General features: G+C 40.3%; 1 protein-coding gene across 2 annotated transcripts in view; it reads right to left on the bottom strand.

The window, feature by feature from the left end:
- Positions 1-911: 911 nt before the first annotated feature.
- GPR180 (G protein-coupled receptor 180) overlaps positions 912-13,726 on the bottom strand; it is a 37,209-nt gene continuing 24,394 nt past the window's right edge. Inside the window, exons 4-9 of one of the 2 annotated variants that reach the window (XM_007526846.2) lie at positions 11,838-12,018; positions 11,656-11,705; positions 7,835-7,992; positions 5,350-5,541; positions 2,901-2,978; positions 912-1,302 (exon numbers count right to left, since the gene is read on the bottom strand). In XM_007526846.2, the coding sequence (XP_007526908.1) occupies positions 1,144-1,302; positions 2,901-2,978; positions 5,350-5,541; positions 7,835-7,992; positions 11,656-11,705; positions 11,838-12,018 (818 nt within the window). In that variant the 3' untranslated portion in view covers positions 912-1,143. The remainder of the gene's footprint in view (positions 1,303-2,900; positions 2,979-5,349; positions 5,542-7,834; positions 7,993-11,655; positions 11,706-11,837; positions 12,019-13,726) is intronic. The other variant, XM_060191758.1, reaches the window with a different exon arrangement.

Genomic DNA, 13,726 nt, shown 5'->3' with positions numbered 1-13,726 from the left:
GCAAGTCTCTAAACAGGCACTTGATAGAGTACTTTTTAGCTAGCATTCTTAACACTGGGACAACACACACACACACAAACATAGCTTTATTACAAAGGATTCAAGATGGCAACTACTTAGAATCCAGTGCCAACATGGATTATAACAAATCCAGTGAGTATTTTGTTTTTCAATTATTCATAGAAAATTTAATCCTGATTAAGTATCCTTGGGCAGGAATTCATGGGTAGTTGATGACTGAAACCAACATTTATGTGAAATGCTTCTGTTAATTTAATCTGTGTATATGGCTTAATTATGATTGGGGATTCAATGCAAGAGAAATGAATTATATCAGGATTAAAATTTTAGTACCATATCACATAGTACTTTTTTTCCTTCTTTCTTTTTGAACGTGTAAACCTGCTTGTCCTTTCACCCAAGAGTTCATATTTTAAAATGAATCCATGCCATGTATCTCAGTTTCATTTTTCATAAGCCATCTATCAAGAATGCCTTGCTAATTAAGCTAGAATCTGAACTGAAGTCAAAAGTGATAGACAAAAATGAAGAATAACCTTAATCACAAATAAATAAAAGCTTATTCATTTATCTGTGACCATACTTTATATTCATTTTCCAAAGTCATTTCACTCTAATTCCTTCAAATCTAATATGAAATGCATTTTCCTTAAAGCATAAAAAGAAGTGATTTTTAATCAGTGGACCACACTGATTTCATAACTAAAGTTGGTTTAGATTAAGCAAGTAATCATTTAACTGATCACTCTTTGTAAGACTATCAAACCTGAGTTAACTACTGATATAGTATGAGGCATTATAAGTAGTGAGTTCCTTACCAAAATATCACATTATTTTCTTTCACTGGTATTTCTGTATAGAAACTGCATGAATCACCTTGTAACAACATCCCTTTTCTGAAAGTTTATTAAGTATATTTCGCGCAAAAATTTCACTTATCATTTTTCTTTTTTTTTTCCCCCAGTTTTGGTACTGCTTAAATGCAGTAATATAAATAACATGTTTTGCTTTTTTCAGTTCAGTTCTTCATACCAGAAGTATGAAAAAAAAAAAAAGTCACTGTATTTGGATCCTTATTGCACTGTAAAATCAATTCACATCTCCTGTCAACAAAATCAAGCATCAAAAGTGAGGTCGACTCTTATGTCCAGAGGATATGGTCAGCGGCAGCGTCACTGAGGAAAGCGAAGAGACTTCCCAGTATAGACTGTGGGACAGAAAGAGTCTATACAGAATAACCATGGAGGCAGACTGGCAAAGGATAACACCTATGGTAATCACCTGAGAGGAAAAGAAAGGGAATACTGTTACGGCATGGAAAAACTGAGAAATCATAGTCACTCTATCATGAACAGACATTTCCTATGTTTATTTGCTATTCTGTCCTCCATCTTTACGTTGGAACGTAAAAGAGATTTTCAAGGGAAGTATGACTGATGTCCAGGACAGTAATTACTGAAAGGTAAAACTCCCTTAAGAGTTAGTTTAGAGACACAAAAATAAGACATAGAAGATTAACTTGCCGGCCCATTTTCTGCTCAGGGAAAACATACCACACTACAGAAAGTAGTAAGAGAAGTTGGGTTCCTGGCAAATCTAGTAACAGCCATAAAGTGTGACCCTAACTGAACCCTGAAGAGCATGCTAACAGCCCTTTTGCTCTGTTTTTGTGGGTGACTATCCTATTTGTGGCTCAACCAACATGTCTTCATTCAAGCACATGCTATGTGGCTTGACAAGGGCTCCTTTACGGAACTCCACTTTGAAAAGATGAGTCAGTCGCCCAGGAAGGTGGTTATCATTGCCATCAAAGCACTGTACCTTTGGGACCCAGTGGCGGTGCGTACAGTTGAGCGTGCACACTACCATGTTCAAGGACCTGGGTCCATGCCCCTGGGTCCTGACCTGTGCAGGGGGGAAAGCTTCATCTTCATGAGTGGTGAAGCAGTGCAGTTCTCTCTCTCTCCTCTCTAGCTCCCTCCTGTCAATTTCATCTCTGTACTATCAAATGAAAGAAAGAAGGAAAACAAAGGGGGGGGGGTAGCTACCAGGAGTAGTGGATTCATCCTGCAGTTACAGAGCCCCATTAATAACTCTGGTGATGAGAGAGAGAGAGAGAGAGAGGAAGGACACTGCATCCTTGAGCATCCTTCTATAGGCTGCTCAAACCGTAAGACTGATATGTATAACTCCGCCTAACTTTTTTTTCTTTACTGGGAGAATTAATGGTTTACAGTCGACAGTAAAATACAGTAGTTGGTCCATGTGTAACATTTCTCAGTTTTCCGCATACACTCTAACCCCTCACCTAGATCCTCCTCTGCCAGCATGTTCCAGGAACTGAACACTCTCCATCCACCCCAGAGTCCTTTATTTTGGTGCCATACACCAGCTGCCTAACCTTTTTTTTTTTTTTTTTTTACCATTACATTGCAAAGGCTTTGAATCATATTCTCTTAACAAGATGTGTTATGACTTCTCTTTATTTATTTACTAATGAGAAAGGAGAGAAAGAAGCAGACATCACTCTGGTACATGTGCTGCCGGGGACCAAACTCAGGACCTCATGCTTGAGAGTCTAGTGCCTTAGCCACTGCGCCACCTCCCGGGCCACTGGCTTCTCTATTATAAAAGTTAACATGAAGAAGGCAAAAAAAAAAAAATTTTAAGTATTATTTTCACCTTCAGCTCTTAAGTTCAATGTTCAAGTTTTTCTTTCATATTTAAGTTTCTAATTTATATATTCAACAGTTCAATGCTTTGTTTTAAACTTTTAAAGAATTCAAGAAGCCACACTGAATAGATAAAATAGGCCTTTCAACATTATTAGTTTCTCAATAAAGCCTATAGAAATGACTCTGATCACATAGACCACTTACCTTGTCTCTTTGGTAATCACTGAAGATGACAGAAAGGAAAGCGAGAACTGGGTGGCATAAAAACCACAAGATGCAGCCCTGGAACAAATGAACAGTAAGTCCATTAAGTGCAGATTTCCTTTTATTTTCAGAAGGTACCAGATTAAAAAAATATTAACATCTTTAGGAGGTCCTGAATGACCTCAATCTGCCTCCTGAGAATAATTTCCAATAGAAGGTAGAAATAAATTTGCCGGTTGCAATTTTATTTCATGCTTCTAATCAAATGAACATTCAAAAAAATATTGCTATTGGTAAATCTCTTATATATATATATTTCAATACACTACAAAATGTTAATGTGCCATTCACCTCATAAAGGAAAAAAATTAATATAAGTAACAACTTGAGAGGAAGAAAGTCAATGTGTACAAAATCAAAGTAAAGAGAAATAAGAACATTCATATTTTCGGTGTAGACATAAATAGACAAAGAGTCTGATAAACTTTGGCTACCTGCTTGAGAGTTACAACCAGCAAAAGCACTGGGCAACTGAGAACAGGAAATATCTTAACAATGAACTCCCGAATTCCTTCTTTATCTGTTCTTCCGAAAACCACGGCAATACATTCTCTTTTCCAAAATTAAATTTGAAATAAAAATAAGCCAGCAAATAGGAATTGGCGAAATGTTAAGTGCATTGAAGGGAAAAAAAAAAAACAAAGACACAGAAAAATGTGTTTAGTATGCTACTAGCTACTATGAAGCAACAATACATGAATAAATGGGCCAGAGAAAGTAACAAACACATTTGGATACTCTAAAAGCTTTGGGTTGTCTGAACTGATTAAAAAAAAGCAAAAGGTGAATTAAAATAGAAAAATCTTTTTTTAAGCTCAAGAAAAAAGTTGGGGAATGTTTCAAACATAAAACAAGAGAAAATTTATTTTCCAAACACTTTTGATCCACACTGACTGTTCAAGCAGTCAACATAAGTGTGAAATGGCATTTTCTCGCTCAGAAGCCTCCAGTGGACTCTCAGGAACACAACAGGAGCTTACAAGCTCTTGTGAGGAAGGAAAGAAGCTGAGATTTGGGTCTCCTCCCCCTCCTGCCTGGGAAAGCCAGGGACACTGGGACCAGAGTGGGCTCACTCTGACAGCTTAGCTCTATACCAAGCCTGCTCTTTGGAGTTGGTCCTTCTTCTTCTTTTTAAATTTCTTTATTGGGGGATTAATGCTTTACAGTTGACAGTAAAATACAATAGTTTGTACATGTGTAGCATTTCCCAGTTTTCCACATAACAATTCAACCCCCCACTAGAGGTCCTCCTCTGCTATCATGATCCAGGACCCAAACACACACCCCCCCCCCCCCCAACCAGAGTCTTTTACTTCGGTGCAATACACTATGGGATTGGTTCTTAATTTTACAGAAAAGCAGAACAGAAGGTAGATAGTGTAATGGATATGCAAAGAGACTCTCATGTCTAAGGCTCCAAAGTCCCAGGTTCAGTCCCTTGCACCATCATAAACCAGAGCTGAGCAGTGCTTGTTCTGTTTTTACCAGAAACAAAAAAACATTCCAGGGTAGAGACTTCTATAGCATAAGTGCTTCAAGCCTTTTCCTCTATCAGAAGCTGTAGAAAGTAGTAATAATAATCAAATTTGCTTTTAGGTTCCACTAGCCTGAGAAGGCTACAGTGAGTGAGGGCAGAATGCAGTGAACAGCATCAGCTGTGGATGGAGTGAGAGGTCTGGAATATAGCATCTACTACACCTTCTCGGAGCCTCTGTCTGCTCTCTGTTTGCTTAAGCCTCTGTCTGCTTAAGTCGCAGAGAGCGACTTCCTCACGGTTTGTTATAGGACAGTGCACGCTTTGGAGAGCAACAATTTAAAATCAATTATTAACAACTATCTTCCTGAGAGTTACATTCTCACTGTTCAATTTTTTTTTTCCCATAAAAATGCTGGTGCTATAAGGAGAAAAACAATGTACAATCTCTACTGATGAAGCAATGGTGAATCAGGGGTTGGGGAGACAACAAAGTGGTCATGCAAATGGCTAAATGGCTATCCTGCTTGAGACTCTGGGTTCCCAGGTTCAATGCCCAGCACCACCACCAGCCAGAGCTGAGCAGTGCTCTGGTTAAAAAAAAAAAAAAAAAAAGTAAAAAAAAAAAAAGTTAATTACTCCAAAACAAATAAACAAAGCAATTATGACTTAGTCAAAATAAGTCTTTCAAAGATGATATGGAAACCACTGTTCTACAGATTCTGTGAAATGGGGGTAATATTTGTGTCTCATAAGTTGTGAAGAATAAATTCGTTTAAATTAGAAGCACACATGGGCTTACAGTAGCACCTAGCATGTAATAAAAGCTGAATGAATGCTGATGTGCTTAACTTCTCAAAGAAAGCTGAAAAAAGTTGTGAGTCTCAAGAAGCCATTTTCCACCCAAACCCATACTTTGGCAAATGTGGTGTAGAATTCCCTTTTTAGTGTACTTCTCTCCACTGTGACAATCTGGTACAGCCCACAGCCTAATGACAATGCCAGGCAAATCCTTAACACAATTAGGAGGATCCCTGCCAGGTTGCGGTGTGAATGGTAACTGTGAGGACTGGTGTCTTCAAATTGTTCCCAAAGCAGCAAAATACTCTGCAAAACAAAGAAACAGACATATTACATTCAGAGAGGGAGACAGAAAACAGACCTGCTTAGAATAAAGCAGGTTGTAACTTTTTCTTTTCCCATCATCCCCTTAAATAGTTTAAAAGCTTTTTATTGGGCCTGGCAAGATAGTTCACTTTCTATACTTGCTTTGTTATGGGCAAGACTCGGGTTTGAGTTTAGCTCGCAATGCAAGGTTTGGTGGTGTCTCTCTGCTTCTCTATCTCTCTATCAGTCTTTCTGTCTGAAAAATTTGGCCTGGAGCAGTGACGCCTTATTGATGATGACATCCCCCCCCCCCCCCCCCACACACACACATATACATCCTGCCAAAAAAAAAAAAAAAAGTTTTAAATAAGGAAATGGGATCATAACCAACACTACTCTACAAATGCTGAATAAAAAACATTAAGCTGGTAGAGTCCTGTCTTTATTTTAATATTGTCTGAGTTCTCTTTCTCTCTCTAATTACCACAAGTACGGTTTAGTGCCTGCACAACAAATCCACTGATCCCAGAAGCCATTTCTCTCCCCCCGCCCCTCCTTTTTTTAAGGGGAGAAGTTAGAGACCAAAATTGAGAAGAAGGGGAAGGGAAAATAGAGAGGAAGAAAAAGACACCTGCAGCACTGCTTCCCTCCAGCAGGTGGGGACTGGGGGCTTGAACTCAGGTCTTCCACATGGAAATGTGTGCCCTCTACTGAATGTGTCACTGCCTGGCTCCTAGTTCAGATCTTTCTCACTGGCCCACACTTCTTTTCTAAATATCACTACTGGCTGTAATATGACCCCTTTCTAAATGAGTCATGAAAAATGCGGCATACCTACTTCAGTGAGCACCTACTATACCATTAATAAATACTGGTGTATAAAGATGAATAAAGTATAGGAACTAGGGGCCAGGTGGTAGCACACCTGGTTAAGCGCTCTCATGCCGGTACACAAGGACCCAGGTTCAAGCCCCTGGTTTCCACCTGCAGGAGGGAAAGCTTCACAAGTGGTGAAGCAGGGCTACAGGTGGCTCTCTCCTTCCCCACTCAATTTCTCTCTATCTCTCTAATAAAAAAAAAAAAAAAGCACACGGCCTACCCTTTGTGCATGAAGGTGCCAATGTTATTCAACTCATTAACATTTTTATTATAATGCCATCAGTGGGGCCTAGCTGTGCATTCTATTTTCATACATGGTTAATGGTCCCAAACTCAGTATAAAAACTATGACACTTTTTTTTAAATATTTATTTATTTATTCCCTTTTGTTGCCCTTTTTTTAATTGTTGTAGTTATTGATGTCGTTGTTGGATAGGACAGAAAGCAATGGAGAGAGGAAAGGAAGACAGAGAGGGGGAAAGACTGACACCTGCAGACCTGCTTCACAGCTTGTGAAGGGAACCCCATGCAGGTGGGGAGCTGGGGGCTCCAACCGGGATCCTTAAGCCTGTCCTTGCGCTTCACACCACGTGCGCTTAACCCGCTGCGCTACCACCCGACTCCCCACTATAGTACCTTTCTTTTAAACTTACAAATCCCCTGCACATCCACATAAAGAGACCCTAGAATGAAATGGAAAGTATCACTCTAACTAAGAATAGCAACAGCAGACAGACATAAAGAGCCTTTCACAAAGGTTCTTTCTTTTTTCCTTTCTCTCTCTCTCTCTTTCTTTTTTTCTTTTTCCCTTTTCCCTCTCATCTGAGATATCTGCTTCAATCTTTTATGTATAAAATAGTGGATGGAACAAAAGTCTCTTGAATCTCAAATTCACTGGTTCTGTCATTTAATTTTTTTTTTTTTTTTTTAACCAGAGCACTACTCAACTCTGCTTTACGGCAGAGCAGGGGATTGAACCTGGGACTTTGAAGCCTCAGGCATGAGAGTCTCTTTGCATAACTATTATACTATCTACCCCCACCCAGTTCTCTCATTTCATATTGAGCATTAACTATGTGCTGGAAAATATAAAAACTGATAAGCAGGAAATGAGAATCTAATCAAATATTAAGTATACTGTACCAAAAGACAGGGAGTTCAAATCAAGGCAAACTATACTTAAATTTTATATCTAGTGTGCCACAAGAAATAACAGTAATGAACAAACTTAATTTTTAAAAATACGCAAACACTCAGAAGATCAGGTAGTTACTTGATTTAGCACTCTTTCAACACAGTCTTTAAAACAAGAGATGCCTTGTGTGCTCTTGGTTTCAGTTTTGCAATGAGAGATGTTCACATTTGCATTTATGAATGTTGACGGCCAAGCAGAATGCTGAGTATTGCTACACACCTGCGTTATGACAATGAACACAGCGATGCCAGTGGATGCGGGAGTGGAGTCCCACTGCAGGGGTCTGCTCTGTGACTTCTTCATCCTGACAAGTGTCCACCCCATGCACAGACTCAGAAGTAGGTACAACATCTGGATTTGGGAAGCGATGTCAAAAACTAACAGGAAATAAAGACCAAAGTGAGCGCCGTCTTCACAGTACAGACAAAATTTGCTTTTGTTTTTGAGTTAAGAATACTTCCAGAGGGATAAAGACTAGGAAAGCTTCCAATGGATGGGGGTGGGATGTGGAACTCTGGTGGTGGGGAATGTGTGGAACTGTACCCTTCTTATCCTACAGTTTTGTCGATTATTATTAAATTAAAAAAAAAAAAGAAAACATAAAATAAACCTGCACCAGATGTGGTATGTTGCAGCAAAGTAAAGGACATTGGGAAAAAAAGAGTGGAGGGCCTTGGTGCATGAGTAGAAAGGTACTTAAGTGGGGATTGAGAGTGTTCTTCAGACATCTATCAAAGGGAGATGAAGGACTGAATTTATGTGCCTATAGCAGTGCTATAAACCATTACCCCCACAATAGAGTTATTTTGAATGAAAAAGAAAAAAGAATACTTTTCCACAGAAGATAGGCACTTTTTCAAAGAGAAGCTGCCGCAAGTCGGTGAGAGCTATGGTATGGACTAATTCTTGAGTTAAAAGGTGGCCATTACATTTGTAAACACTTAGAGAAATAGCAATTAAAAAAAAAAAAAAAGCCCTCACTCCTATTAATGTGTAAGTTGCCATGGCCTATGTTTATGAATTGCTGTGTTTCAGAGCTTCTCTAACAGCACAATCCTGGCTCTCAATAATCCATTGCTTGCTTGTTTTTTAAAAAATACATACATGTATTTTCTGCAATGTGGAAAACACGGTTTTTCTCCCTTTGTTTCTGGGTTAATGTTTGCTGACTGTTATGCCAGAATGTAAACAAATTATTCTGGAGTGCTATTTACAAGGAAGAGCATGGCAATAAAAAGCACTACTGCTACCCTGAGTGACATTCACTGGTTTTTGTCTCCAAGTGCTGGTGCCATATGCCACCAGGCGGCCATCACAGACACTGCAGGGGAGCTGGCGACTTCAAAAGGTCTGCATGTGACTGGGCATCCACAGAACACAACGGTCTAAGAATAACTTAGGTTGGGGTGGGGGAGATAGCATAATGATTATGTAAACAGATTTTCATGCCTGAGGCTCCGAAGTCCCAGGTTCAATCCCCTGCACCATCATAAGCCAGGGCTGAGCAGTACTCTGGTAAATAATTAATAATAATAATAATTTAGGTTCCTGTCCATTTATTCTGGAGGATAGCATTTAACTTATGGCCACACTCACAGAAGGTTTCTCGATGTGAATTTTGGAATAAAAGTCTGAGGGCAATGTAACAAAATGAAAGCTTTTTCGATAGCCATTCATAACATGGAAGTCTACTCTTCTGACTTCTCTTCTATAAGGATGGGGATATTCTTGGGGAGAGGGGTAGGGTAGCTATCATGTAATTACAGCACTTGTGTGCCTGAGGCCCCAAAGGCTCCAGAGGCCCCAGGTTCAACTCCTGGCAAAGCCACAGGCCAGAGCTGAGCAGTGCTCTGGTAAGAAAAAAGAAAAGAAAAGAAAGAAAGAAGAAAAAGAAAGAAAGGAGGAGAGAAAGAGAGAAGGAAAGAAAGAAGAAAAAAAAACTATGTAAGCTGAATTATTTCTAAGTTTCTGGCTAGTTTTAACATTCAAATAACTCTATTAGATATTCAGAATTATATAAGAGAAGAGTAGAGACACCGACCACACCACAGCTCTAGATGACATTCAAGAAGGAACTCTTGCCCACGGCCAGTGGGTGAATAGCACATGTCCACTTCACAAAGAAAAGGAAAGTTTCCAGAAATTTTAGAATCTCAAAACTGACGATAAAGACTGAGACTATGTCCTGATATACTCACAGGAATTATACTGTATGATTCCCTATGTGTGAAGAGAGCAGAAGAGAAAAATATAAGATCATAAGCAGGGGCAGGCTGGTGGTGTACCCAGTAGAATGCATGTTACCACACACAAGGACCCAAGTTCAAGCCCCCAACCCCTACCTGCAGGGGGAAAGTTTCACAAGTGGAGGGGAAATGTGACAGATCTCTTTCTCTCTCCTTGTCTATATCTCCCTGTCACCCACTATCAAAAAGAAAGAAAAAGGTAAAAATAGCTGCCAGGCCTTAGCAAAGCAAGGACTGCAAAATCTGAATAAGGGCAAGAGACCGGCAGACTTTAACGATGACTCTTTGGTCACTATCAGGCCACCCCATCAGCTGGGGCCCTATTCGGGGAGTCCTGAGATTCCCACATAGACATGATGGGCCTAGACCTCAAATAAATCCCTCTCTCCATTGTTACCAGTCATCTCTATCAGGAACAACAAAATAGACCCCTTTGTGGACTCCCCATAGGACCTTGCTCTCAACTTGGATCAACAACAGTAGAGAATGTTCCATCCTCCGAAGGGAGGATGGACAACATACTCTATGCTACACCTGAGGAAGGTAGATTGATACTGGGGCAGCTTGGAATGTTCCTACTCATGACCACAGAATGTGAGCTCAGATCTGCAGGGATTCAGAGGTCACATAGGCTCCTAAGCTGAATATGGGTCCCAAACCAAATCAAATCGATGGGGTTTACAGTCAACAATATTCATATACCTTTCCCATATTAGGGAGCTATTCTCTCCCCTGATGCAGCTTTCTGGTTCTTTTCCAGGCATCATCTCCCCAGACAATAACTTGGATCCACCTGCATATCAGATTTCAGGCTCCGGGGAAAAAAGAAAAAGAAAAAAAACAAAACAAAACAAAAAACAGCCTAGTATAGCCACAGGCCCTTTGGAATATAACTAAAATATGCCTACTAGCTATCTACAAAAAGGAGGAACCCTCAACGCTTCATCTGCACTATTCCAGCCTTTAAGTTCATGATTGTTCAACAATTTGTTTGGCTTTGTATGTTAACTTTCTTTTCAACCACCAGGTGCCAGATGCTAGCATGATATCAACCAGACTTCCCTGGACAGACAACCCCACCAATGTGTCCTGGAGCTCCACTTCCCCAGAGCCCTTAACCACTAGGGAAAGAGAGACAGACTGGGAGTATGGATCAACCTGTCAATGCCCATGTGCAGCAGGGAAGCAATTACAGAAGCTAGACCTTCCACCTTCTGCACCCCACAATGACCTTGTGTCCATACTCCCAGAGGGTTAAAGAATAGGAAGGCTATCAGGGGAGGGGATGGGATACGGATATCTGGTGGTGGGAATTGTGTGGAGTTGTACCCCTCTTATCCTATGGTTTTGCCAGTGTTTCCTTTTTATAAGTAAAATAAAATAAAATAAAATAAAAAGAAAAAAATAAATCAGACATGGGAACTAGATCTGTAACTGTTTTCAGTCAGGCTGAATTCTACCCAGCCTTAGACAGAAAATATGCTTCATGACAAAAGAAAATATACAGAAAAGAAAAGCAAACTAGTAGCAGATAACAAATTTATACCTTTGAAAGAAAAATGTTGGGGGCCAGGAGTTGGCGCACCTGGTTAAGTGAATGCACTATAGTACAAAAGGAGCCGAGTTCAAGCCCCTGGTTCAAACCTGCAGAGGGAAAGATTCATGAAGACACCTGAAGCAGGGCTGCAGGTGTCTCTGTCTCTTTCCCTCTCTCTGTCTCCCCTCCCCTCTCAGTTTCTCTCTATCCAACAATAAGTAAAATATTTTTTAAAAAATGTTCCAAGAGATACTCACACTCTGCCAGACTTCCCATCACAGGAACACCTATACCATTTTTGGCGTAGCTGAGAAATTGAAAAGAAGAGTGTTAGTGTGCATTACAAAAATGTTTGTAATCAAAGCAAGCATAATTTTGGTGGACTAATTAGGATTAATTAGACATAATGATGAACACAGTTTTAGTGGTTTTGAGTTACCTGGAGAAATGTATGTAATTAGTTAAAGCTGAAGCAGCCTGTAACAGCAATGCAGTTGTCAGAACCTTTAAAATCATGTGCATGGGTCCTCCTTTCTTAATAGCCTGCCACAGTGATTGAGCATATATGCAAGCAATCACAAAGTACACTAGGACTAGAAGGAAAAAGAACTCATGTAACCCTGTGAAGAGAAGAGAAGAAAGGAGTTTGCTTCAGTAAAACAAGCCAGTTAGTGTTGGGGTGCTTTTAAATCGCCCTGTCAATATATTTCTAAACTTTGATTTTTTTTAAATTAGTGATTTAATAATAATTGACAAGACTGTGGCATAAGAGGGGTACCATTCCATACGATTCCCACCACCAGAAAAAACTTTGCTTTTTAATTGATGTCATAACATTCATTTTTGCGAGAGGAAAAAAAAAGAAAAAGGAAATGACTCAAGTGTAAACCATCTTTTAGTCGGCAGAGCTCACACACTACAGTGCACAAAGATCTTGGTTCAAGCCCCCAGGCCCCACCTGCAGGGGGAAGTGTCACAAGCAGTGAAGCAGGGCTGAAGGTGTCTATCTCTCTCCCTTTCTAGCTTTCCCTTCTCTCTCCATTTCTCTTTCTCTATCCAAAATAAATAAATAAAAGTATTTTAAAAATCTACTTTAGGATAAAGTTGTACCTAGAAGGAGATGAACGGTACTAAACTAGCTACACTAGTCGATCTGTAAAAAAGAGAGGGAGAGGGGAAGAGAGAGACAGAGAGAGAAAGGGGGGACAGGATAGTGGTCAGGAAGTATTTTTGCAAAAACAAAGGTAAACAACAACAATGTAAACCTCCAAACTATTCAGTCAACTAGAGCACCAACAGGCACAGCTGATGTCCTAGCAGTCCCAGGTTTAGTTCCCAACCCCACTTGATGTCAGAGCTGAAAGGTGTTCTGGTCCTTTCTCTCTCTTATAAATAAATTTTTTAAAAATTTTATTTATTTATTCCCTTTTGTTGCCCTTGTTGTTTTATTGTTGTAGTTATTATTGTTGTTGTCGTTGTTGTTGGATAGGACAGAGAGAAACGGAGAGAGGAGGGGAAGACAGAGGGGGAGAGAAAGATAGACACCTGCAGACCTGCTTCACCGCCTGTGAAGCGACTCCCCTGCAGGTGGGGAGCCGGGGTTTGAACCGGGATCCTTATGCTGGTCCTTGTGCTTTGCGCCACCTGCGCTTAACCCGCTGCGCTACAGCCCGACTCCCTAAATAAATCTTATATATATATAAAAACAAACCAGTCATTTCAGAATGCAGTTAGATATACCTGTTACCCCCCCCCCCCCAAGTAGATTTCCCTTGTGAGCAGTTTCAAAAAAGACTCAGCCAGTAAAAAGTTTTGTGCACCTTGATGACAGTTCTCAAAGTGTGATCCCCAGGCCGGGAGCCCCACACCCCTAGGGAACTTGCTAGGAATGCTAGTTGTTCTAGATCTACTAAATTAGAAGCTATGGAGATGGGGCCCAGCATTCTGTGCTGCAGGGAGTCCTTCAAGTGATTCTGATGCAGCTCATATTGTGAGAGACATGGCTTTGAAATCCACCATGACCCTTCAATTCCTAATCGGACAAAGCTGCAAAATATCTGTCACGACCTGAGTCCTCTTCTCAAGTAAAGTACTTCAGCTCTTGTCAGGAAGAGATCCTAGGAGATCACATGACTCCACCCACAGCTGACTCAAACAATAACACCTGACCAAAAGGTTACCAATCCAAAGACAAGTCACTGGCTAGCAGTATACCGTGGTAGTCTCCCTCTCCCTCTCTTTCCAGAGCAGAGGCAGAGAGGCAGAGAGAGAGAGAGAGAGGGAAAAGAAAAGAATGAAAGACTCCCCTAGCGGTTTCCTTCAACATAG

This window comes from Erinaceus europaeus, chromosome 5 (assembly GCF_950295315.1).
Source record: "Erinaceus europaeus chromosome 5, mEriEur2.1, whole genome shotgun sequence".
Lineage (NCBI taxonomy): Eukaryota > Metazoa > Chordata > Mammalia > Eulipotyphla > Erinaceidae > Erinaceus > Erinaceus europaeus.
This window is presented reverse-complemented; position numbering and strand designations above follow the sequence as displayed.